The sequence below is a fragment of the Ochotona curzoniae genome, unplaced genomic scaffold (genome assembly GCF_017591425.1).
Source record: "Ochotona curzoniae isolate NIBS_2020 unplaced genomic scaffold, NIBS_Ocur_1.0 contig_2688, whole genome shotgun sequence".
Taxonomy (NCBI): Eukaryota; Metazoa; Chordata; class Mammalia; order Lagomorpha; family Ochotonidae; genus Ochotona; species Ochotona curzoniae.
In genome coordinates, this window is record NW_024465553.1 from 29,045,461 (window position 1) to 29,072,722 (window position 27,262).

At 46.8% G+C, this 27,262-nt stretch overlaps 1 protein-coding gene and 1 pseudogene across 1 annotated transcript; one reads left to right on the top strand and one right to left on the bottom strand.

The window, feature by feature from the left end:
• The first annotated feature begins 5,951 nt into the window (after positions 1-5,951).
• LOC121153252 lies at positions 5,952-6,495 on the top strand (annotated as a pseudogene).
• An 11,468-nt stretch (positions 6,496-17,963) lies between these two features.
• Positions 17,964-24,797, bottom strand: SULT1C2 (sulfotransferase family 1C member 2). The gene is made up of 7 exons (XM_040975668.1): positions 24,647-24,797; positions 24,120-24,245; positions 21,608-21,705; positions 20,160-20,286; positions 19,640-19,734; positions 19,309-19,489; positions 17,964-18,236 (listed from the first exon to the last, which is right to left on the bottom strand). Exons 1-7 carry the CDS (start codon positions 24,795-24,797, stop codon positions 18,124-18,126), a joined length of 891 nt encoding a protein of 296 aa, XP_040831602.1. The 3' UTR covers positions 17,964-18,123.
• Between the last annotated feature and the right edge of the window lie 2,465 nt (positions 24,798-27,262).

The window sequence follows — 27,262 nt, forward strand, 5'->3', positions numbered from 1 at the left end:
AATAATGTATTCAACAGAAACCTCATTTATACCTGAAGGCAAAATTAAGACTTTCCAAGGCAGAAATGGAAGAATTTGCCACCGCTACCCAACTCAACAAATGACTCTTAAGGATCGCACAGACATTCAGCATGTTGATTACCATAATCAAAGAATGCAAAGGTAGAAAGCATCCTAGGAAAGGTGCAATGGAAATTCAAAGCAAAAAATGAAAATGTTTATGGAAAAATGGTAGCACCAAATCATTAAAGTTAATGTAGCTATTCTAATATCAGAAAAAAATTGACTTTGGCACAAAAACTATTGGTCTAACCAACCTAAAAGAAGAGCGAGAAGACCCAAATCAACTAAATAAGAGATAAAAAGACAGATATAATGATGGGTACTGTGGATATACAAATAATCATTAGAAATCACTACAAATAGCTTTTTGCCAACAAATTGGAAAGTCTAGAAGAAATGAATAGATTTATGGACACATAAAATCTACCTAAAGTGAGTCATAATAGCATAGGAAACTGAAATAGACCAATACATAAGATAAAGAATCAGTAATAAGGACTCTCAGGAAAGAAAATCCTATGACCAAATGGTGTCTGTGAATTCTCCCAAACTTTTCAAGAAGAACTAATTCAAATTCTTCCCAAACTATTCAAAAACAATTGCGAGGATCTTCGCAACTCCTTGCAGGAAGCCAGAATCCCCTTAATTCCAAAACCAGAAAAGATACAACAAAGAAACAGAACTGTAGATCAATATCCCTGATGAAATAGATACAAAAATCCTCAACAAAATACTAGCTAAGGGCCCGGCGCAATGGCGCAGTGGTTAAAGTCCTCGCCTTGCAAGCCCGGGATCCCATATGGGCGCCAGTTCTAATCCCGGCAGCTCCACTTCCCATCCAGCTCCCTGCCCGGGAAAGCAGTCGAGGACGGCCCAAAGCTTTGGGACCCTGCACCCGCGTGGGAGACCCGGAAGAGGTTCCTGGCTTCAGATCAGCATAGCATCGGCCTGTTGCGCTCACTTGGGGAGTGAATCATCAGACGGAAGATCTTCCTCTCTATCTCTCCTCTCTGTATATCCGCCTTCCCAATAAAAATAAAAATAAATCTTAAAAAAAATACTAGCTAGTCAAATCCATGAATAAATCAGAGGGACCATTCACCTGAACCAAGTGACATGCAGAGTGACATGCAGAGATGGTTCAACATATGCAAATCAGTAAACATGATACTTTATGTTAACAAACCAAATAAAAATCATATGGTTATTTTGGCTAGGCACAGCTAAATCATTTGGTAAAAGACAACATCTGTTCATGATAACTTTAAGTAACCTAGGAATAGAAAAAAATCTTTCTCAGCATAATCAAAGCGATGCATAAAGAAAACCATCAACTGGCATTACACTGAATGACAAAAAGCAATTCCACTAAGATATGGAACCTGACAAGGATGCCCAGTCTCACCATTGCCATTCAATAATATTATTAGAGGTTTGAGTCGGAATCATGAGGCAAGCAAAGAAATCAAAGGCATACAAATTAGGAAGGAGGAAGTCAAATTACCCTATTTGTAGATGACATGATTCTCTATATAGGAAAAGCAAAAGACTCTACTAAGAGACAGTCTACCAGGTGAGGACAATGAAAGGAAAATAGTATGACTGTCCCTTTTAATACTGTCTTTGCTACATCCCATGGCTTCTGATTTTTTTTGTTATTTTCATTTATTCAAAAAGTGTTTTTCTGTTGTTAATTTCTTCAATGGCACATAGGTCATACTGTGGCATCTGTTCTTCAAGGAAGTTTTTGATTTTCATTTCTTCCAGTGACACATTGGTATTTTAGTAGCATGCTATTTAACTTCGTGTTGGTAAAAATGTTTCTGTTCTTCTTCCTGTTGCTGATTTTATTTTGTGGATTTTCATTCAAGGGAATGTATTGCAACTGTGTAACAGAAACTATCATATCCAGAGGTGAGGATGTGACGCAGTATGCATCTTTACTTCCAAATCAAAGATGGACTCGCAATGAGGCCCTTATAAACATCTTGACAATGGAGTGTTGGACTGTCAGCCATTGTCCATACCTACAATGTTATGATACACTTAAAAAGTGGAATGATAGACTTATAAATATTGATGAAGGCCTAGACAGTCGCAATAATATGGGGGACTTTGGGGGAGAGGAGAGGGAAAGTCCAAGAGCCTATGGAACTGTACCATAAAATAATAACAAAAAAGAGACTACTGGAATTTGTAAGAGAATTTAGTAATGTTACAAGGGCATAAAATCAACATGCGAAAATCAATAACCTTTGTTTACTCAGACAATTCTGTGACTCAGAAAAGCTTGTAAGGCCAGGCTCATTAACAACAGCTAGAAATTTTAAATACTTTGGAATAAATTTATCCAAGGATATGAGGGATACCGATGGTGAAAATTACAAAATTTTAAAGAAATAAACAGACAAATATGCAATGAAAAATGTGCCATGTTTGTGGATTGGTAGAATTATTGCCATTAAAATGTTCATATTGCCAAAATCTTTTATAGATTCAATGCAAGCCCAGTTAAAATACCTATAACAGTCTTCTCAGATCTAGAAAAAAAATAGCATATTCATATGGGAACGCAAGAGACTGACTAGCTAAAACAATCTTAAAGAATGAGAGGAAAGCAAGAGGCATCACGATACCAGATTTCAAGACATTTTACAGGGCAATTGTAACCAAAACAGCTTACTGTTTGACACAAAAACGAATCAATGGAACCGAATAGAAATCTCAGAAACTGACCCATGCCTCTACAACCAACTATTGACAAGTGAACCAACATCAGTTGATACCAACGCAGGGAGAAAAGACACACATTCCTCAAATGGTGGTGGAAAGATTGGATCTACGTCTGCAGAAATATGAAATGAGACTCCTAGTTCACGTCTTCTGCAATAATGAACTCTAACTGGATCAAGAATCCCGATCTGTGACTTGTTACTATCAAACTACTGGAGGAAAACATTGGGGACACTCAGTAAGACATAGGCGTAAGCTATTAATTCTTACACAAAATCTCAGAAACACAGACTGCTGAAGCAAAAATGTACAAATGACGTAACAGCAAGCTAAGAAAGCTCTGTATTGCAAAAGAAACCATCAACAAAACGAAGAGGAGCCAACATAATGGAGAAAAGGCACCATGAATAGAGGATTGGTTTCCAGGATCTATAAAGGACGCAAGAAATTCGGCAATAGCATTAGCAAAACAATCAAGAAATGGGCAGGACCTGGTGTGGTGTCCAAGAGTTTAAATCCTCACCTTGCAACTGCTGAGATCCTAAGTGGCCACCAGGGATCTCCCATCCTGGCTACATTGCTTCCCATCCTGCTCCCTGCTTATGGCCTGGGAAAGCAGTGGAGGTTGGTTTAAAGCCTTGGGACCCTGCACCCATGTGGGCAACCCAGAGAAGGCTCCTGGCTCCTGACTTTAGATCAGCTCAGCATCGGCCATTGTGGCCACTTGTGGAGCGGACCAGTGGGTGGAAGATCTTTCTCTCTGTCTCTCCTCCTCTCTATATAGATCTGCTTTTGTAATACAAATTTTTAAATCTTTACAAAAATAATTTTGGAAAAAAAATGGGCAGAGGATTTGAAAAAGGGAATTTTCAGAAGATTAAATTCAAATGGCCAATAGGTATATGAAATACAAAATGCTCAGGTTTACTAGCCATCAGGGAAATGCAAATGAAAACCACAAGGAAGTTTCAACTCACCCCAGTTCAAAGAAATACTATACAGAAATCAGAAAACAATTAATGCTGGTGAGGATGTGGACAAAAATGTACTGTAATCCACTGTTGGTGGGAATGTTAGCTAGTGCAACCTGCATGGAAGGCAGTATGGAGAATTCTGTTATCTGAGAATAGATCCATCTTACAACCCAGCTATCCCACTCCTGGGAATTTATCCAAATAAAATAAATCAATATGTGAAAAAATGATCTGTCCCCCCATTTATAGCAGCTCAATTCACAATGGCTAATATAGGAACTCAATCCGTATGGCTCACTAACTGATGCCTGGGTTAAAAAAATGTGGTGTATAGATAGACTATGGGATACTAATTAACAACACAAAGAATCATCAAATGTTATCTTTTGCAATTGAATGAGTCCAACTGGGAGCCATCATGCTTAGGGAAATAAGCCATTCCTGAAAAGAAAAATGTCATGTTTTTCCTGATCTGTGATAACTAATACACAGTAATGTGAATAAGAGAGCTAGACTTCCTGGCACTCACCTGTTATTTACAGCCTGTCTGTACTCCTGAGGGAGAGTGGGTTGTTTTTCTTCTATGTGCTCTGTGTTGAAATAGTTACCTAATGGAGTGTTAAGCCTGTGATTACAAAGTGGAATGAAAACATGCCACTGTGAAAAAGAGAGAGGAAAAAGAACTGAGCAGTGTGGAGGGTGGGGAAGATCACAGGCAGGGGAGGGGAGGACCGCAGGCAGGGGAGGGGAGGACTGCAGGCAGGGGAGGGGAGGACTGCAGGCAGGGGAGGGGAGGACTGCAGGCTGGGGAGGGGAGGACTGCAGGCTGGGGAGGGGAGGACTGCAGGCTGGGGAGGGGAGGACTGCAGGCAGGGGAAGGGAGGACTGCAGGGAGGGGATGGGGGAGGACTGCAGGGAGGAGGAGGGGAGGACTGCAGGCAGGGGAGGGGAGGACTACAGAAAGGGGAGGGGAGGACTGCAGGGTGGAGGGAAGGACTGCAGGCAGGAGGGAGGGAGGGGAGGACTGCAGGGAGGAGAGAGGGGAGGACTGCAGGGAGGAGGGAGGGGAGGACTGCAGGGAGGAGGGAGGCGAGGATTGCAGGCAGGAGGAGGGGAGGACTGCAGGAGGGAGGGAGGGGAGGACTGCAGGCAGGGGAGGGGAGGACTGCAGGCAGGGGAGGGGAGGACTGCAGGCTGGGGAGGGGAGGACTGCAGGCAGGGGAGGGGAGGACTGCAGGGAGGGGAGGGGAGGACTGCAGGGTGGAGGGAAGGACTGCAGGCAGGAGGGAGGGAGGGGAGGACTGCAGGGAGGAGAGAGGGGAGGACTGCAGGGAGGAGGGAGGGGAGGACTGCAGGGAGGAGGGAGGCGAGGACTGCAGGCAGGAGGAGGGGAGGACTGCAGGAGGGAGGGAGGGGAGGACTGCAAGCAGGGGAGGGGAGGACTGCAGGGTGGAGGGGAGGACTGCGGGTTGGAGGGAAGGACCGCAGGCAGGAGGAGGGGAGGACCACAGGCAGGGGAGGGGAGGACTGCAGGGAGGAGGGAGGGGAGGACTGCAGGCAGGAGGAGGGGAGGACTGCAGGCAGGAGGGAGGGAAGGACTGCAGACAGGAGGAGGGGAGGACTGCAGGCAGGAGGAGGGGAGGACTGCAGGGAGGAGAGGAGGACTGCAGGAAGGGGAGGGGAGGACTGCAGGGAGGGGAGGGGAGGACTGCAGGCAGGAGGGGTGGGTGAGATGTAAGCAGGAGGGAGGGAAGGGCAGGAAGGGCAGGAAGTGATCCCTGGGCTCTTAACTTGTAGTGTGAAATGCAGGAAATGAGTTCACTTTATCTAAATACAAATAAATAAATAAGTAAAATATATATAGTCTTCTATCTCCACAAATTTTTAGCTGGGACAGATTTTTGTCTACATAGTAGAAACACACATGCATTGTGTTCGTCACACATGAGGAAAGCCACTCTCACTGGAACGTGAGTCTGAAGGCAGTGCATAGGATTTGATCTTAGGATTTTGACAAAGAGCGAATCTTAGAGTACTGGAAAATTGATCAAGAAGTTTCAGGGCCACAGACGGGAAAACTATGAGAAAGTCTATTCCGATTTCTCTGGTGTCTTTGGTCCCAGTTCTCAGACACGTGGCTATCTTTAGAATGCGGGAATGGGGACAGCTGGGACTGAGAGCAGGGGGCGATGGCGGTTGGGGCTGGCGGAGGGTTTGGCCTGGCGTTTGGCTTGCGTATGCTGTTGGCCACCACGCTTCACGTGATCTCTACTTTGGGAGCAGAACTTTTTTCAGAAGCATGCAGAGAATTAGGCTTCTCTAGCAGCTTGCTCTGCAGCTCCCGTGATCTTCTTGGGCAGTCAGCCTACCGCAGCTGGATCCTGACTGCAGAGGATGCTGCCAAGAAGCAGCACAATTTGAAACTGAAAAGCTGTATGCAGGAGCTAGTCTTGAAGTCTGTGGATGAAAGCTGGGGAAGTTCCCTCAAGTCCAAGCTTTCATCAGGAGTGATAAACCCAAATTATTCAGAGGACTACAAATCAGGTGTGGCCGTGGGCCAGATGTGCTGAAGCTTTTGGATGACTACGGGAACACCGCTGGAGAAGCCAGCATTCTCAAGTGGAGCACAGACAGCGTGGAAGAATTCCTGAGTGGAAAGTTGGAGCGCATAGAAATGTTGCTGATTTTTCTCCATCGTTATCAAGTAAAACGCTCCAGCACTTAGAAAATATGTTGTGTTTCCTTCCCTGGGTCAGGCGTTTTTCTGCGGGGTATTTAACATCTAGGTAGAAGTTCAGGTGGCGTATTTGTGTAACGCAAGCTTGCCAGAACTCTTTTTTAAAAAAAAATTTTTTTTAAAGATTTATTTTTATTATTTTTTCATTGGAAAGGCGGATATACAGAGAGGAGAGACAGGGAGGAAGATCTTCCGTCCGATGATTCACTCCCCAAGTGAGCGCAACGGGCCAATGCTATGCCGATCCGAAGCCAGGAGCCTCTTCCGGGTCTCCCACACGGGTGCAGGGTCCCAAAGCTTTGGGCCGTCCTCGACTGCTTTCCCGGGCCACAGGCAGGGAGCTGGAAGGGAAGCAGGGCTGCCGGGATTAGAACCGGCGCCCATATGGGATCCCGGGCGTACAAGGCGAGGACCTTTAACCACTTGCGCCACCGCGCCGGGCCCTAAAAATTTTTTTTTATAGATTTCTGCCTTCCTGCATTTATCGATACCACTGATGAAATGCTGTGTAACAGGCTTGTGGCTAATTATGCAAATGAGAGTTTGTGATAATTGGTTCAGTTTTGTGAACAACAGATTTTTCAACTGGGGAGATTGTTAAGGAAGATGATTATTGTGTCTCATGGGCTGTGTGTTCTTTTGAAAAGCAATGACAGAGGGCCCGGCTGCATGGCCTAGCAGCTAAAGTCCTCGCCTTGAACACACCAGGATCCCATATGGGCACCGGTTCTAATCCCGGCAGCTCCACTTCCCTTCCAGCTCCCTGCTTGTGGCCTGGGAAAGCAGTGGAGGACGGCCCAAAGCTTTGGGACCCTGCACCCGTGTGGGAGACCCAGAAGTTCCTGGCTCCTGGCATTGGATTGGCATAGCATCGGCCGTTGCGCTCACTTGGGGAGTGAACCATCGGACGGAAGATCTGCCCCCCTCTCTCTCTCCTCCTCTCTGTATATCTGACTTTGTAATAAAAATAAATAAATCTTTTAAAAAAAAGAAGTAATGACAGAAAACCAGAGCAAAGAAGATATAGCAAGCCTAGACATTTTGCCTGCTTCTCTGAGCTGCTCTAATAATGCCTAGATTTCCTTTTCTTAGACATGTTATTTGTATTGTATAATGTGCGTATTGCATTAAAAACATTGTAGCTTCGTTATTATGAAACAGACGAAAGATTCAACGGCAAGGGTGAAACACACACAGAAATTTGCGTCAGTGAGGACCACACAGAAAGCCTTTCTGAGGATTTGTGCGAATCTGAAATCTGACAGATTTTTGTGTTTTTCCATTCCTTACAAAAAAAATAGATGTTAAAAAATGATTGTTTGTAAGACCAAAGTATAAATAAAAATGTTGAAAAAAAAAAGAATGCGGGAAAGGGGAAGTTACGTCTTGGAAGAGGAATTCAAAAAGTTCACTGGAACTGGAATGAAAAGCTAACTTTATTTTGGCGCAGACATTTTGAAATCCATGCATAACTTTTTCGGATTATCCCTCCCAAGAACGTTGTAAAGACCCTTTGCACACCTGTAGCTGTAGATGGGACGGGATCCAGCAGCAGGAAGATTTCTTGTCTATATGGACCTCTGGCTCGCAGTCAGGCAGACAGGGCAGAAGGTGGGAGGAGCCTATTTTAAAAATGTCTTTAACTCAACAAATCTCACTATTTTAAGGTGGGTGGAAATATTTTGCTTGCCTTCATTAGGATATTTAGTATTCTTTAAATTGGTTTTTGTTTTTAGTTTCAATAGCCCAAAATGGTCAGAGAAATTTTTCCATGCCAAGAGATTGTTCTTGTATTTGTTCCATAGTAAGACATTCATTTAAGTTTTTTGAACTATAGTAATATGTTCATGTGAGAAATGTAAATTTGCTTACTCACCTAGAAATGACATCATCAGTTGATTTAAAGGAAAATTAGGTCAACCAGGGGTTTAATTAGAGAGACTTAGAGAGCTTGAGATTGTTGTCTATCTTATTAAAATGGGGCACAAATATATATTTTTTAAAATAAAGATTTATTTATTTTTATTGGAAAGACAGATATACAGAGAGGAGGAGAGACAGAGAGAAATATCTTCCATCCGATGATCCACTCCCCAAGCGGCTGCAACGACTGGAGCTGAGCCAATCCCAAGCCAGGAGCCAGGAGCTTCTTCTGGGTCTCCCACGCAGGTGCAGGGTCCCAAGGCCTTGGGCCGTCCTCCACTGCTTCCCCAGGCCACAAGCAGGGAGCTGGATGGGAAGTGGGGCAGCCAGGATTAGAACTGGAGCCTATATAGGATCTGGGCGTGCAAGGCGAGGACTTTAACCGCTATGCTATTGCGCCGGGCCCACAAATATACTTCTAAATTCCCTAAAATTGCAACACAACGATGTGTTTCCTGTACTTGGGGAGTCAGCCGCGAGGACTCCCAGGCATGTGTTGGATGGAGGCTGAAGGTTCTGGTCCGGCTGGGCTGGGGTGATTTACTGAGGACCTTGGTTGTTGCTGCGGTGTTCTGACTCAGATCCCACGCTGCCATCCTTGAGAACCACGACCCTCCCCACAATCACCCAGAGCGCGCTGGGAGGAACCTGCCTCAGGCTGCACTTGGAAAGCAGCTTTGTGGTCAAGCATGTTTTTGAGGCCGTGAGTTAAGGACTGGTAACCGGATTTCCTCTCGGGAAAGGTGCCGCGTTTTCCAAAGCGCAGGGCGTGAGGCCCGTCCTAGAAGGGGGCGCGTGCTAGATCTAGATGAGATTTGAAGGCCAGGAAGCCCTGGATGAGCCGGTAGCTTTTCTGTCATCAGAGCACTGACAAAGAACAAGCACACATCACCTCCCCTTATGAATGATGGAACCTGGCCATCCACGGGCCCATCACCCTTACAGTTGGCTGTGCGGTCCTTTTCGTTACATCCAATGAAGTGCTATCGACAATCTTGTCTCCTCTTATGTTTCTTCCCGGGAATTCTGTCACCTTTCTAATTCCATCTGTTGGATCCTGGGGGGGGGGGGGGGGGGAGAATAGAGGAAAACAGAGCTCCTTGAATAATGAAAAGATGACACAATCAAACATTTAAAGACTTAAGCATAAGCGCAATGATTGCATTTTGAAGAAAGTTACTTGACGTTTCAAAGCGATTTTGAAAGTGATAGTCTGTGTGGATTGAGCTGCCGATCAATAAACACAGACATGCAAGTGCAGCAATGGGAGCACAGTGTGCGAGGTTCTGTGCTGAGCTGGCAGAACAGCAGAGTGTCATCTGGGAGGGTTACATTTGACTTGTGTTCGTAGGTGGTCCAGGGAAAAATGAAATTAAAATGATGCGTTTATTAGGGACACAGGCATAGCCAGGTTAAGCTGCTGCCTGCAATGATAGCATCCCACGCGGGTGCTGATTCTAGTGCTGGCTCATGTGCTTCTGATCCAGTTACCTGCTAAGGTGCCTTGAGAAAGCAATGGAACATGATCCATAGAGCTGGGAGTTCCACTCTCCCATTATGGCCTGTTTCTGCCTGGCCACTGCATCCATTTGAGATGTGAATGGTTGGAGGCATTCTCTCTCTCTCGTTCTCTTCCACTTCCTCTTCCTTTTCCTTTTCCTCTTTCTCTTTTTCTTCTTTCTCTTTCTCTCTCTTTCTCTGTAACCTGGACTTTAAAACAAATAATTAAATCTTTAAGAAGAGCCAGGAGCTCCATCCAAGACTGACCTGTGGGTGGCAAGGTCCAAGCACTTGGGCCATCTTCCACTTCATTTCTCAGGCTTTTAGCAGGGAACGGATGCTAAGTGGAGCGGGTGGAACGTGAACTAGTCCTCAGATGGGATTACCAGTGTTGTAGACGGCTGTTCCCACGTGACACAGCACAGTGTGGGGCCTTCCGCTTTTCGCTTCTGTTTGATGCAAGACTATCTGATGATGGCATTGAGGCTCATTCCTGACCCTGCCCTGGTGCTAAGGCCTCACGGAGTCCTTCCAGTTTCAGTCTTCAGGATGGTGAGGAAGAGGACTCTGCTTGGAGGCAAGAGCTGTCTGGTTTGCAGGTATCCAGGCTCCAACCACAGGCCTCCTTTCTTCCCTGCCTCTCTTGACTTGTCCGTGTCCTCACAAGAGCCTTCCCAATCCTTGCTGCCCCTCGCTGCCTCGCACAGCTCGAGGACTGGGGAGAGCTGCAGAGAGCCAGAACATACCCGTGGTTGGAACAACTGGAGACTCACGTTATGCCAGAGGGTAGAGCAGAAGTAGTCATCTGAGCCTGTTGGTCAGCAAGAGATGGGACGCAGCAGTCAGCTGCGCTGAAAGCCGGAGTCTGCCCCAGTTGCTTTACACAGAAACTTAGGATACAGGAATTGCACATGCAAACGTTGTTGCTGATAGGGAACTTCTATATAAAATGGAAGATCTGTGTGCTGTCTGGCCTGGGAAACTGAGAGCGCAGTGTGAGAAACAGCTTGTGTGGACAAATGTTAATGATGGCTTTTTGTCATTTCTGCCACGAGCTGTAACTCTGAGAAGAAACACTTGGAAGTGCTTACTTTGATCATGACTTCATAGAAGAGCCAGAGAATGGAGTGGCTGTCTTTCTTCCTCCGCCAGCCTTTCATGTGGTCGTACTAGGGGGTCGTACCCCATGGGGGTCCTGCCAGCAGCTGTCTTACTCTCAGCTTCGATCCGTCCACAAGTGTGCATCTTCAGCTTCCAGAGGCTCTCACCCTGAACAGGTTCCTTAACTTCCCTGAGATTCATCTTTTAAAAAACCTTCACCTTGGGCCCAGCACATTGGTCTAGTGGCTAGAGTCCTCTCCTCCAACGTCCAGGATCCCATATGGGCGCCGGTTCTAATCCCGGCAGCTCCACTTCCCATCCAGCTCCCTGCTTGTGGCCTGGGAAAGCAGTGGTGGACGGCCCAAAGCCTTGGGACCCTGCACCTGCGTGGGAGACCCGGAGGAGACTCCTTTCTCCTGAAGTGGGACACTGTGTGTCCCTGGCATTTCTTGCTGTGTAGATGATCCAAAGGGAGGATAAGAAAGAGGAGAAACAATGAGAAAAGAAGGTAGCAGTTGGGAGTGAAGCATCCACTGTCTGTGCTCACAATGAGCATATTCCAAAGGTCACAATGAGTCACTCATTGCGTCACTCATTGACTCATTGAGTCACTCATTGCCACTCATCATCCAGCAGCTGGTTTGCTTGCCCCCTGACCTTCTCAGTGTCTGTATATTTCCCTTGTTGTTAGTCCAAAATGCTTTCCCCGTGGCATGAGCTCCTGTCGGCTCTGGCTTTCTGATTTTCTCCCAGCTCGCTTGCTCTTCCTCTCACTATAGCAATTTTCTGGTGACTCTTCTATGATATTTCTGGTTCTCTCTCTTTTTTTTCCCCCTGTGTTCCTATCTGCCGTTTCTCTCTTCAATCTGGAAATCTTCAGCTGAGCAAGAGTGAGACCTCTGTGCTTTCCCTAAGAGTCCTTCCCTCTCATCCTGTGGAAGATGCATTCTCATGTGTGATCCTCTTCTTTTTCGTGCTTGGAGACTTTCATGAGTTGGATAGAAGGTGGCTCCCCAAACTCACGCAGGTCCTTAAGCTCTGAAGTCCTATTCTAAGGATGGAGGGATGAATGATGGAGACTCGATCCGATTATGCTGTTTGAGAGGTTGGTATGGTGGGAGATCGTAGGGTCCTTGAAGTGTCGCCCCGAGAAATAGTTCTTGTGAGGCAGTTGGTTATTGAAGCTGAGTGCAGCCCCGCTTCTCTGTTGATGATTCCCATGTGATGATTCCTCAAGGTCAGTTCTATCAGGTGTCAGCCTACTTGGGAAGCTTGATTCTGCACTGCGCTCCTCCCAAATCTGAAATAAACCCTACCGTCCCACGTAGCTTCTCTTGTGTATTTCAGTCAGCGTAACAGGAATGAGACTAACAAGTGACTCTGCTGTCAAAGAACCGTACCCTGTTCTTGCTGAACTGCTGTTAAAAGTATTCTATATTCTGCTTATTCTTTTTTTTGTTTGTTTGTTTTCTCACCATCACCTCAGCCTTAGCTCCATCCACCGGAAGAAGGTGTTTTTCCATATGTCTTCAGCGTTCTCCCCCAGCATCAAATCCTGAGCACAGAGAGGCCTTCCAGGGTCAACCTGATAGTGTGATAAGATCTGGACACACTCCAGAAAAGCAGGGACAGTCTCGATCCTGGTAAGACTGTAAATGGCACAGATATGTTCCATGAAAAGATAAAGTTGGGGTTGTTTTGGGGTGAGTACCAAGACGGTCTCTGGAGATGGGCACTTCTTCACACTACAGGACCATAAGTGATCCTAAGATTCTCAAGGCCAAGTACATCTCAGTTTCTGAAGAGTTTAATGGAGTAACGGAGTATTGGACTCATCCAAAGGCACCAGGTTGAGGATATCTAGGTTTGCAGCCCATCGCACCTGCTTCCGGGGGCTAATTATTGAGACACATCTCTGAGACAGTGTGCTCATCCGTACCTGTTCTCACGGTTAGCGAGGAGCTGAAGATGCTCAGAAGTATGCCTTGTGGAGTACAGGTTGATTCCTGATGTATGAACGTCCCGAACCCATCTTCAATGGTGAGATAAAGAATATGAAATAGGATCGCAGTTTCCATGATCTGCCTCTTGGAACTTCTGCCAATGTGAGGGTGACTGGGCAACGATTCCAATACTAGAAATAGTGTTTGTTGAGCACACACTTCACTCACCTTGTCTATCCCAAAAGGAGGCAGGTAATAACTGCACAGCAAATGGGTTTTCAGGGTCCTTGAGGAACATATTACGTTAGCTTGGTCAGTCCCTGAAAAAAAAAAATCTTTGTTTCTTAGGGTAGTTACAAACAAGGTCATAGTTTGAAGACTGGAAACATTTCTAATCCTTCAATATGCAAATGACGCATGCCAACACTAATATGTAAATGATGTATATGCAAATGATATGCAACAAGTGTCAATCATTTTCCAAGAACCCTGACCTTACTAGGAAACAAAACAACATGTCAGAAACTGATCCTATGGCAGCTAATATATGCACAGCTTGGATGCATAATTCAAAACTTTCTTGGGCTTTAATCTTTCCAAAGCTCTTTCTAAAATGCAATTTATGTTATCAGCTTTTTTCATTTGCGATTTCTGGATTCTATGCCACATCGTTCCTTCTCCATACCTAGAGGATGAAAAACATTCTTCCATCTTTCTCTCGTTCCATCTAGTGTGTGTACCTTATGTTTCCTTGCACATATTTAAGTCTTGCTTCATTGGCTTCTGCTTGACCTGATATTCACTCATGGAGCACCCCCTCTACTTCCTGTCCTATTGCCCATCATGCTACAGCATGCCGATGAGGGCTCTAGGTCTGTGGAAGGATTCAGCATGTGCTGATCACTCAGGTTATCCAGAACATGCCTACCCTGTGCTTTTAAATTACCATACAAATAAAAGCATAATCAGAATATTGTTTTAGAGACACTTCCAGTGATGTGTCTGTGGCGAGCCTGTGTAGTCACATTGACACTATGCAATGTGGCCTGGAACAATCTGATATCTGCCCTGTAATTTTTGATTCTCGTTTCTGCCACGTTTTCCTCAGTATCCTGGTGTGACTGATTCGTCAGTTTTAAAAATGTGGAACTTGGTTTTTTTTACATATATTTTTCATTGCATTTCATTTTATAACAACATTTCATAGGCTCTGATGTTCCCCCTCTCACCCTCCCCCCATGGTGGATTGCTCCACTTTTTTGCAGTATTAGAGTTCAAATCTAGTCTTGTTTCTTTCAATGCAAGCATGTGCCTTGCATAGAGTCCAGCATCTTATTGCCCAGCTGAATTCAACAGTTTCTTGGGGAGACCAACTCTGGTCTGGAGACATAGCTGGCAGATTATCATTCCGACCAATTAGATGCCATAGCATAACATCAACAACCATTTCCAATATTATGGGGTTAATTAACATTGTATTGAGTGACTGATATGTTAGAGAATGCGAGTTCTTAACCGCATCCTGAGACTACTTCCTTAACGTTTCAATTAGAGTTTGTATACAACTGGCTTCTATCCACCTTAAATTGGCTATAGGATACTGTTCAACTATCTCATGTCTATTTTCATTTTAGTATTTAGCAGTTTATTGTGTTGAAGCATAATTTGTACTGAAGTAGGCGGATTTTGTGATAGTCTAATCTGGCTTATATCTTTAGGAAGGCATGTGACACCTGTTGAGGCATAGAACGCTGTTGGGAGGGGTGTGCAGAGAGATCCTCCATACCCTAGTTAGCAGTTGTTTCTTTTCATGTCCTACCTAGTAAGGTATGTGTGAGTCCCCACTGATCATTTTCTGTCTAATTCTAAGTTTTCCTTGTTGTTCTCTATTTTAAGTTTTTTTGTTGTTGTTGTTGTTAGAATGGATCCCTGTAGAAGCACTGTTTTTGGTGGCTGGTGTTGTGGCCTAGCAAGGAAAGCCATCACCCACAATGCTGGCATCCCTTGTGGGCACTGGTTTGTCCCTGGCTGCCACATTGTTGATCCATTTCCCTGCTAACAACATGGGAAAAGCAGAGGACGATGGTCCAAGTGTAGGGCGCCTGCCACTGACATGGGAGACATGGAAAAAATGTCCTAGCCCTCTGTATCTAAACTCTGATTTTTAAAGAAATAATATATAAATAGTATAACATATAAATAAATAAATAAATACAATCAATCAATCAACCAATCAATAATTTAAAAAAAGAAACAATTTTATTAGAGATGAATAGGTGCCTATTCCGGCCCACCAAGGCCTACCACTTAATTCTATCATTATTATATGTGCCTGGACTCCCCATATTCCACACAGGATATGTGCACATGCAATCGCTTACTAAGAGCATGGACTGCAGAAGCAGAGTTCCTGGTTCAGGTTCTGGCTCATTTCCCTGTTAGAAGTAGGCCTTGAGTGAGTGTTCACTCCTCCGCATTTGTGTGTAACATGGCGATAATACTTGTGGCTATCCAGCACGTGTGTCAAGAAGAGTTTAGAAGAATGTCCAGCATATGGCAGGTGCCATAAAACTCTAAGCCGTGACTCAGTCCCTTTTTTCCTGTGCTAAGTGTGTTGTGAATTCCAACTTTTGATACTGGGTCCTACAGTTTGAGTGTTCTCCAAAATTTCATGTGTAGATGCTTATACCCAGCTTCTTCATTCCTTTCTCTTCCCCTGGGCCTCGGAGAGGGCCCAGAGCCTGACCCGTGCTGCATAGGCCCAGGATCCTTGGAGGGGATGTGGGATTACAGCCGGGCGTTCAGGCTTGAGTCCTGCCTGGAAAGCACGGGGTGAAGATTGTATATTCTTCGACATATGTAGCTGGCTGTACACTTTTTGTACTAGAGGGTGCAACCTTCTCTTTTTAAATATTAAGGGCTGTGTGGGGCTGGTGCACCCCTTTCTCCTGCTGCTGTGAAGACTGGCTAACAGCTCACAGCTCCTCTCTGCCTCTTAGGAAGCTCTTAAAGGAGACAGCCACTCAACTGCTCTCTCCTGCTTCTCCAGTCCAGCGGCTTAGCCACACGCCAGGGTTACCTAAGGCCCCGTCTCTTCTTGCTGCTTTCTCCATTTCTTTGCCACACACATTCTTACAGCTTTTCCTCTAAACAGCACATTTTCAGTGAGTCACCTGTACCTGTTAACTTTTTTTTTTTCCCCAGAAACCTGAAATACCAGATGCGATAAGACACTCAAGGAGGGCTTTATTTCAGTAGGGGGAGGTAGCCATGGGGCAGGGACAAAGCGGGAGCAGAGAGAGACAGAGAGAGAGAAAAGAGCAAAGTAGAGAGAAACAGAGGGCACCAGAAGAGAGAGAGAGAGAGAGAGAGAGAGAGAGAGAGAATGAGAGAACAAAGGGAAGAGGCACTTTTTTTTTAAAGATTTATTTTATTTTTATTGGAGAGGCGGATATGCAGAGAGGAGAGACAGAGAGGAAGCTCTTCCATCCGATGATTCACTCCCCAAGTGAGCACAACGGCCGATGCTATGCTGATCTGAAGCCAGGAGCCTCTTCTGGTCTCTCACACAGGTGCAGGGTCCCAAAGCTTTGGGCCGTCCTTGACTGCTTTCCCGGGCCACAGGCAGGAAGCTGGAAGGGAAGCGGGGCTGCAGGGATTAGAACCGGCGCCCATATGGGATCCTGGGCATGCAAGGCGAGGACCTTAACCACTGCGCCATTGCGCCGGGCCCGGACAGGCATTTTTATAGCCTCGAGGTGGTTGTGGGGAGTGTGGGGTCAGGGATTGGCAGGTGCGGCTGTAGGTGGGCACCAGGGGCAAATGCCTCAGGGGATTGGTGGAGGGCAGGCTTTGAACGTCCTCAGGGTTCTTCCACACCTAGAGTCAGCACACATGTGCACACCACCTCCACCGTCCTGGTCAATTGCAATGTCAGAGGGACAGTGGGATGAATAGCCCTCACCCAAACTCACCAAAACGTCAACACATTGGTCCAGAGGCATACACAAAAGCACACACACGCATAGTCTCAAATGCAGTCAGGCAGAATAGCTCACGCCTGCCCATGAATGAGATTAGTGTCTGAAAGTGCATTTTCTAAAGCCTGCTTCTTCCCCACCTGAGCACTCCTAGAGAAGTCCACCCACTTGCTTATTACCTTCTTTTGCAAAGGGTGCTTCAAACATTCATGGCAATGGAATGCAAAGATGTTTATATTTTGGCACAACATTTTCAGAAGCTCATGCATATTTGCCCATAATATATATATATTTTTTTTTCTATTAAATTTATCAATATCCTACATATGTATGAATCTAAAAAAAAAATTAGCCCTGGGGCACAGTGGGTTAGCTGGTGCCTGTGACACTGCCATCTTGGAGCACGTGTGTGTGTGTGTGTGTGTGTGTGTGTGTGAATAACGAGTTAGGACCACAGGACTACAGGGCTAAAACTGGGGCAAAAATGGGAATATGGTGGAAAGGACACCCAGCTTGGTTAAGATTGGCTCCCCAGAGGGACTGGCATTGAAGCTGAGCTCTAGTTGTTTCCAAGCCTGAGCATAGGCTTAGGTGAACATTGCTGACACCTAACCTGTCTGTTAGTGGCTGCTTATACAGGCACCCAGCTCAGGCACCTTAAAGGCCACCCTCGTGCTTTCTTCTTCCTAGAAGACCTGGCAGCAGGCACCTGGCAGAAGGCTCCTCTGTGCCCTTCCCTCTTGTTTCCCACATACCAGCAGGGTGTTGAGCCTATTCTTTGGGGCTGGCTGCACCAGGGCTGCCCGCACCAGGGCTGCCCTTGCATGTCCCTGGATACAGCCCAGGACCAAGCCCTGGCTGGGCTTGCCTTGATGGTGAGGATGGATGTTGGGCTATTCCAATGTAGGTGCAATCTAATATTCATGTCCTCATACTTACGAGCCTGTTATTAATTCCAGGAAGCCAGGATACACCTTCCAGAAAAAAGCAATTTAAAAATCCCATGGTGTTTCAGTCTTTACAGTGTACTTGATTTATTAAGCCAGGATTCTATTGTGAGAAACAAAGCGGTGCCAGCGTTGAGCGTGGTGACAGTTTGTCCTGGGACTGTACATCCACGACGTGCTTGCCGTGACCTCTTGCTGCCCATTTGCTCATTTCTGTGCTGCTCAGAGTTCCAGGCAGAAGTTTATGGAGCTCCCTTCCATCTTCTTCCTGTACAGCTCATCCAGCCTGTGGTTCTGGGCCGCAGTGAAGTGGTTCTTCCAGTCTCCTACGGTTCCTGGGAGGGAGCATCCCAGAGAGCAGTGTTATTCTCAGGTTAGCAGGCTCGTTGGCTCTGAGTGACCCATGTGGAATGGCTGCAGAGACCTGACCTGTCACCACTCCTGCCTCCCTTAACTTTCCTTCAATGGACACGTATCACCTGTAACTCTTTGAAAAGCAGCTCTCATGGAATCTCTATGGAGAGGACAAGCAAGGGAGCTGGTTACCTGGCCAGGCTGACCTCACCCATGGTATATGCACACACTACACACCGCACAGATGTGGCAGCCACACAGCCACACAGAGGAATCTTACAATATCACATGCAGACACAAGAAAGCATGTGTTGTGTATCCCATTATATGGTGTCCACAGATGGACAAACCCAAAACCACAGGGGTGGTGATTCGAATAGCAGCTGTCACTGTGGGTAGATATGGACTTGACAAAGATATGGCATGACATGGAACTTCCCAGGGTGATGAAAAATTGGGGCTCTTGATGGAGGTGCTCCCAGTGTGGCTGCCTATATTTACCAAGATTTCTTGAAGTGTAGATTTAAGATCTGCGCATTTTTAGGTGGCTTATATTTTACGAATAATAGGAAACATATGAATGAGATTATATATATGTATATATATATATTTTTTTTTTTTACCAAGCAGTAACTTAAAAACAGTTTTAGGTAGCTGAATATCCTTTGAATATCCTTGTCCTGCCAATGCCTTCAGCGGTAAATTCAGGACAGGAGAATTAAGAAATGAGAACGAATGCACAAAGAAGTTGACTGTGGCATTTACCCCTAAGGTTTGAAGTGCTAGGGCCTCCCAGTGATCTGTAGGTTGCACCTCCTTTGTTGTTCCCTGGGGATCCTCACATTGGGACAGCTTGCAAGACTTCCTGTTGCTGACAACCATCCCAAAGGATTCTGTCCTCCAGCAGGGTCCCACTGCCAGCTTTATAAGAAACAGCTGTGGTGATTTACAGACATACGCTGTGCTAGACTCAGTGAACCCTAGCACCATCTTGCTCAAACTCAGGCAGCATGTTGGAGACAAGCTGAGCATGTGTCATGAGGAGCCACTCGCCTTTTCTCATGAAGGGGGAGATGGACTGGTCCATGATCGACTTTGGAACTGTAGAGCGATTGGTCATGGGATTGTCTTTCATTTTTTCAAAGGAGGTCTCCTGGACGATTTTCTCCAGCACTACTTCATCCAAATGCTTTCCCATGAACTGTGCCACCTTCTGAATCTCACGCTTTGGATCCTGCGGTAGCATTGGACACGAGGGACAAGATCAGAAGAGTGACTTTGCATTCTCTGTCCCATGCCCTCCCCACACAATACAGCCCCCAGACAGCTTTGGTGCTCTCCACCCTGGGTCTGAGGAGGTTCTCAAGGGCCCTCACTCACTCACCTTCTTGATGTCTTCATAGAAGAGAAAGAGAATCTGGTATCTGTCTTTCACTGCCCACCATCCTTTCACATGATCAAACCAGGAACCCCAAGCCACTGTGACAGACACAGGAAAGAAAGAAGTCTACGGCAGGATCGTACAAGACCTCCCAAGGCCCGGGAATTCTGCTGATCTGAAGTACTCGAGAAAGAGAAGAGAAGTGAGGATCAGACATGTCCTGAGGCTCTTGCTCGCTTGGATTCTGAGGATGATGTAGGTTGGAAAAGCCTTGAGCCATTTATTCCAACATGCTACCCAAGGCAGCTTCCTGTTTACTCTGTGGGCCAGGTGAGTGAAAGCTTTTGGACTGAGTGGGAGATGTGTGTGGAGGTTAAATGCTATGAAAGAGCCCAACCTGCTCCTCCTAGACTGTGATGGGACTTGCATGTGACGGATCCTTAGGAAGCATACGGCATTCTTGGATTCAAATGCTAGGGTGGTTCCGTGGCTCTGGCTGAGACGCAGTGGACGTTTCCTTTACCTTTTCCATTGATGAAGGTTTCAAAATACTCTTCCCAGGGGCCAGGGTCCGGGAGCGTTTTATTCATCCTCTGGAAATGGTAGTAAGAAACCATGCAGTCTTTGATATTCCGAGCAACGTAAATGAACTATGGGGAAGGGAGAGAGGTGAGTGAATGATCACGGCACAAACTTGTTGAAAGGTGTGATTCCCAAGTTCTCCGTGTATAGCACCAATCCCAGAGTGGTCTCTTGTCTGGCCACCATGGATTGCTGACCAGTGATTTCAATGCTGTGCTGCATTTCACATGGAAACAGCAGGGACTAGTGTTAGAAGGCAGAGGGTTAAGCTGCTGCTGAGGGTGCCTGCGTTCCTGTATTGGAGAGGGATGCTCTGCTTCGGATCCAGCTCTCTGATCATGCATTCGGGAATCAGAAGAGAATGGCTCAAACACCTTTGTCCTTGTCGTTTATGTGGGAGACCCACAGGGAGTTCCTGGTTCCTGCTTGTAGCCTGGACTGCCCTAAGTGCTGTGACCATTTGGCAAGTCAATCAGCGGATAGAGAAATGTCTCTCTCTCTTTGTGTCTGCCTCTTTCTCTGTCACTCTACCTTTCAAATATAATTCACACACACACACACACACACACACACACGCACACACACACGCACGTACATCTACACACACACCCCACCAGTGGTTCTCTCTGCGCTGATGCTTGCGCCCACTAGCGGTCATTTGGCAGTATCTGGAGACATTTTGGTAGTCATCTTGGGATGGCAATGAGGGCTGCGCTGGGCTGATTTCTTCACCTGGGAGTTTCTTGGGCAGCTCATGGAGCAACTGTGAAGGCTGAAGCTTGAGAGATGAGGTCCGTGACTGCACATGCTCAGGAGAGCTGAGGGCCGAGGCGAGGAGAGACAGGTGTCCCGCCTCTGCCTCTCGCACCTGCCCACAGGGATGCAGCCCATCACCAGCCCAGGCTTCCGCTCACCCCAGGCTTTGACCCTGTCCCTGTGCAGCCACTGTAACTCAACGTAGGACCATCCGGCTCAGCATATCCCTCCACAGCATATCCTGTTCAGTCTTTGCTTCCATCTCTGAATTTCAGTTTCCCTTTTGTGTCGCAGCATAATTTTGCTCTCAGTGATACTAAAGAGGAAACTTGAGATGTGTAGCACTCACAGGCGTTTTGCGCAACAGTTGCTGGAGAGCCTTCTGTCACAAATCTTCCAATTGGAAGTCCTCATCCTCTTGGCCAACTTTGCCAAAGGAACTCAAGATGTATGGCGTGACCTTCCCCCTCGCACAGCCCCGCCTGTGCACCTGACCCTCGGAAACCTGCCTTTTGTAGCTGTCTTTCCACTAATGAACGTTTAGCACTTCACCGGCATGTGGGGGCGGCCCCGGGGTAGTGGCTGCTCGGCAGGCAGCTTTGGGCTGTGCTGCTAGAGCAGCTGCTCTCCTACCTTGCAATTGCTTTTCCAGAAGGATGGTGGCATCAGCCGAGTGGGAAGGTGTGTCCTCAGGATCCGTGGAGAGGGCATTGCCCGGGCTCTCTCCACGCCTTTAAATAACACAAGAGGAAACAGCTGCTCAGCACGAACCCTGCCAGGAGACTTTATGTCCCAGGCACCATCCATAACATCCCCCTGCCTACATGTCTTTCTGCTCAGCTCTGAATTTCCTTTTGGGATTCCACAACGGGACCATTGCTGTCACCTTCGCTTTGTAGAATCTCATGGTTTGGGAGCTGGAAGGCCTGTCGCATTGATTTGCTCTGTCACTTTAAGGATGAGGCGACGGAAGCCAGAAATGGACAATGGACTGGTGAACTAGTGACCTCTGCTGAGCTGAGCGAGCCAGCACCAGAGCGCTTGCCAGCCAGAGGCCTCTGGGCACTGGGCCTGTAGTTACCTGTTCTATCACCACTCCGTAGATGCTGACTGGCATGTGCAACAAATGTAATTTCTCATCTCATGTAAAATTCTCACTGGGCACTCACTGTGCAGTCATGTTAAAAAAAAAAAAAAAGAAAGAAAAAGGCAACAAGGACCAAGGGAACACTAAGGAGTTGCAGTTGTAGTGTGAGGAGTTGCAGCTGTCTCCAGGCTCACCTGGGGCTGGATGAGCCAGTGCTGGGTGCTGACTCCAAGGGCCTAGCATGGATGGGTATTATGAGCAGCATGCTTGGTGTGGGATTCTTATACCAACTGATAGGTAGACATTCCCAGCATGAAGGGTCTGGAGCCTTGCCAGATAGAGAAGGGGGTTTGTAGGAACTGTAGATATAAATCTAAGAATAGCAGTTTGTATTGAATGTGCGGCACAAATTATGCTTGGCATGGCTACCCTTGCAGCATCCCTTCTTCCCGGTGTGTTGTCACAGAGAACAGGTGACCAGCTCCATTCTAAGCGTAATCCAAGGGCCCTTGATCCCAGATTCCAGATCCCAGATCCCTGAGGATCTGGGCCCTCTCGTCTTGGTGCTGAGTTTTCCAGAAATGGAATATTAGGCAGAGGGGGACACACAAAAAAGCTGCCTCTCCGTGTTTCTGCTGCCCATTCTGTTGGTACCCTGATCACCTTTGACTTTTGAAAGGCTCAATTTTACAAATGCTGCTCTGGGTGCTACGCCCATCCCCACCATGTCTTGGCTGTACGTGAGCTCTAGCTGCAAGCGAAAAAAATCTTCTCTGACAACTTAAAGCACACACTGTCCTCATTGCACCTGCCCAGCCTTCAAATCTCTGCGTGGTCCAGAAATGAACTGCAACTATCCTAGGCTGGAAAGGCTCCAATTCAGGTACAAGAGTAGGAGCCAGACAAAAAAGAGGGGTTACTACAACATTACAAAACCAATGAAACAGTAAGCTGCAAGAGCAAGAACTGGAAAGAAACAGAGAATTATGCCTCACTTCTTGAGTGTGTTAATAGGGAATATAATTAACTATGTTTAACATTTGCAAAGATATAAAAGAGGACATTGAAAACTTGAGCATGAGGAAGGGACTACCAAAAAGATGGGGGGTAATTTATGAAGAGTCTAGCAGTGAAAACCCATGATGGATGATGCCGTTCAGATATAATTGAAAGAAAAGCAGTGTTCAAGCTTAGGAAGCATGATACAGACAGAGACGAAAACCACGGAGAAAAAGTGACAGTGGATAAAAGGGAAAGGCACTGTGGAGATGGACTGGCTGAGCTACTGTGCAAGGAAGTTGGACCAGTAAGGGATGCGGTCATGATTTAGGAGACCAGTCATAAGCCGAGTGGAGGCCCAGACTGCACCTGGAGTAAGATCTGTTAGAGATGCAAAGGGCAGACCGTGTGTGGGACCGGGACCCCATGGACAGTTCAGAGCAATGGAGGTCCAGGAACTGGCGGGCAATGGTAGCAGCCACCTTCACGGTCGTGACAGAGCCAAGAACCCAAGGGGCCAGTGGCATCAGGGACCACCTGACCTAGAGACACATCATATGCATGTGCATCAGGGCAGGCTTTTCCGGCCTCTGCCAACAATTGCTCTAACGCCAGACTTCAAGGCCAGCTGCACTGATCTTTTCACAGCACGGCTGTGTACACAAGTTTCAGCATTGCAGGGTCTTTCTCCTGTCCTTGCCCTTACAACATTTCCTGCAGTTGCCCGTTCCCAGATGAACTTCTTTTGCCTTCTGCTTGTTTTTCAGGCTTCGTTATTTTGTGATGTGCAAAGAAAAACTCCCGGGTTGAACATTAACCAAAAGACTTCTTCTCTATAGAAAAAACAATTGCCCCCCAAATGCACACTGTATGTACCCGTGAGCGTGACTGCTCAGGTACAACCCTGCGGGTATAGGGCTTTTTAGGGGTGCGGTATGAAGAGAAGGGGTGGCTGATAAATAAACGAAAGAGGATGAAAGAAGGAGGAAGCAACTGTTTTAGAAAACAGAGCGGGGAAGAGAGGACAGGAAGGAGGCGAGCGTGGCGGGGAGCTCTCACCGGAGGGCTGCGGCGGCCGAGCCCACTCGAGGAAAGGGTGGCGGTGTTGAATGAGGTCCCTCTGGCACTTCTCCACGTCCCCGTTCTGCTCGATCATGTCCACAATTTCCTGGATCCACGTGGTCCCTGTGCTCGGAGGGAGAGAGGTGGGGGAACAGACACCTGTCAGGAGGCCTTCAGAGAACCCGGAGTCAGTGAGGAGCTGTGGACCCAGTGCAGCCTTCAGCATCCACTCGGGTTGTCCTGTGCTCAGCGGGACAGATGGACGTCTGTGTGGGATGGACTGTGGGTACAGCAGCCAAGGCAAGGCTAGCACTGCCCGAGGGCAGAGTGGGGCCATGCACCAGTGGGCCAGACCACCGTCTGGTCCTTGGGGAAGTCTAGGGGTTACCACCCATGCCCACAGAGCCTGTCTGGCAGCAGTAAGGAGCAGGCTTCCCGTCACTGGGAATTATAATTTTCCTGAGCAGCTCCTGCTGGCTCAGCGGGGTGAGTTCTGTGCTGCCTGCCCCCGCACAGCCACCTACCTGATTTAGGGTAGGTGCAAATGAGGAGGTCATCCTGCTTGGCTTCAAAGCTCTGGATCTGGTCCCAGTTGTCCACAGTTGTGGCCTGGAGGGGGACTCCTTCCACCTCCTGCATCAGCGTCTGTTTCACTGGCTCTGGTGCCAGGGCCATGGTGTCCCAGAGCGAGGGTCCTGCCGGAGGAGAAAAGAGGAGACTTCAACCAAATTACGGTCAAACACACATGACGACAGCTTGACCATGCTAACCATTGTGTGCGTTGTCAGCAGCGTTCACTCTGCTCCATGTGCATCACCACCATCCACCCCCACAACTTCTTCACCTTCCAGAATGGAAGCTAAAAAAAAAAAAAATTTGGGGGGGGGGTCTTATCTTCATTGTAAAGAAGCAGAGTAACAGAGAGCAATCTTCCAACTTCTGGTTCACTCCCTAAATGGCCACGATGGCTGGAGCTGAGCTCGTCTGAGTCAGGAGCTTCTTCTGGGTCTCCCATATGGGTACAGGAGCCCAGGGACCTGAGCCATAAAAGGAAGATAGATCAGATGGAGCAGCTTGGACGGGCTCATATGGGATGCCAGTGCCACAGGCAGAGGTTTAGTCTACTATATCATGGTGCCTCTCCTGCCCCCAGATGGGTACTAGACCCCCATCCTTCTCCCCCAGGCCCTGGCAAACACTATTCTACTTTCTGTCTTTGTGGACTGTAGACAGTGTTTGTCCATGGCTCCATACTGCACTTATCTTTTTACTTTACTGAGGGTGTTTCTTCAAGGTAGCACGTGACAGAGTGACTTCCCTTTCAAGGCTGAGCAGCACTGCATGTGCGCATGCTCTGGATTTCCTTTACCCACTCATTCACACCGGGCTACTTCTACTTTTGGGCTATTGTGAGCTATGATGCTAATGGATGTTGGTACACGGTTGTCTCTTTGAGTTTCTGCTTTCAGTCCCTTTCAGACCCAGAGATGAGTTTCCGGGTCAAATGGTAATTGCACTGTTAGTTTTTCGAGGAGTATCCATGCCATTTTCTATGGCAGCTGTGCCGTTGTGCCTCTCTGCCAGCTGAGTGGAGAGTGCCAACATCTCCGTTGTCTTACCAACACTTGGTATTTATTTTTATTTGCTTGCTATCTCTTTGAGATTCTAATTTGTGTTTATTTAACAAGATGTTGAGCTTCTTCATAGGTGCTAATTGGCCATTTAGTTGTGTGACTTTCTTTGGGGGAAATGTCTGTTCTTTGCCCGTTGCTGCTTTTTTTTTTCTCATTTTAGAAGTGAAAAATCCTTTGGAACGAAGGTAGAGGAAGTGCGACTCATTATTACTCGAGAATCATGGGTTCCCATGATTGTGGAGGATATTTACTGCTCCTGTTAATAATGAAATGATAATAGTTGAAAGTGCCATTTATTGAGCACTTCAATTTGCTATGAGCTGGCCTGAGTGCCTTTGATATATGAACTCATTTAAAAAGATTTGTTTATTTCTTTGAAAGAGAGAGATTTTTTTTTTTATTCATTGCATCACTCCCTTAGATGGGAGGAAGCGGAGGGAGGCTAGTGCTGGCAGGTTGAAGGCTCTGCCATCTGGATCTCCCACATGGTGCCATCATCTACTGCCGCTAAGTTGCATTGGCAGGAGGCTGGATTGAAAGCGGAGGAGTGACCACTACAACGAGGCATCAAGGCATCGAGGCATCGGGTACTCTTGTTTGGGATGCAAATATCTTAAGGAGTGATTTAACTAGCGTTGCTGCACTACACACCTCTTTGTTAACTCATTTGAGCTCTTATGTAATAGGAGCAACTGAACTTCAGAGCTGGAGGTGTCTTTTCAGAAAACATAACGGGACGTGATTACTGGAAACTGAGTGAAGGAACCTGGCTAAATGCCCCAGGGCCTGCCCAGCATAGCAAGGCCAGATTCCACAATGGCTCTGCTTCCAGACTGAGTCTATCCCTTAGGGTGGAGAATCTATTTTCACAAAATTAAACGTAACTTATTTCTGAAACACTTTATAAAAAGTTGCTGCATTTAAAATTTGTCAAAGGAGGTGGTGTTGGGCAACACTTGAGTTTGTGGTGTGATCAGCTTTGGGGAGATAGAAAAGCTAAGAGGATGTGCAGGCATGCCGTGTTAGGTTGTTTTAGCCAACAGCCCTGTTTTCTGATAAAGGGATAACTATCACCCTTATAAATGTGAGGAAACTGAGAGTCACATGACAGATAACTTACCTGGGATGGTGGCCAGCGTCTGTCTGTAAATCCCTCGTTCCCTCTAAAAACTTGCCTCTGATTCTTAAAATTGTAGTGAATGCATGGAAAACACACACGTGTGTGGGGTATGATGTGATGTTTCACCACATGCGTACATTGTGCAATGTTCCGGTCAGGGCAAGCATATCTATTTCCTCATGGGGAAAACACTGAAAATCCTTTCTTCCAGCTTCTAGAAGCCCAAAGTACGCAGAACTTTACTGTTAGCCGTGATCACTAAAATTTCTCTGTACTTATTGATTTTTTAATCAAAGTTACTTTCCTGAGCTTCTCCTGGATCAACCCAGTGGCCTGATGAACACGTGGGGTGAGAGTGGATGAGCCTGGCAGAATCAGATTATGCC

Excerpts from the sequence above, each read along its gene's own strand:
- SULT1C2 (XM_040975668.1), bottom strand. The coding sequence starts at position 24,797 with ATGGCCCTGGCACCAGAGCCAGTGAAACAGACGCTGATGCAGGAGGTG. Across the intron at positions 21,706-24,119 it reads TCGGCCGCCGCAGCCCTCCG|GCGTGGAGAGAGCCCGGGCA; the intron begins GTGAGAGCTCCC and ends TGTTATTTAAAG. Across the intron at positions 18,237-19,308 it reads CTCCCCCTTCATGAGAAAAG|GAACCGTAGGAGACTGGAAG; the intron begins GCGAGTGGCTCC and ends GCTCCCTCCCAG.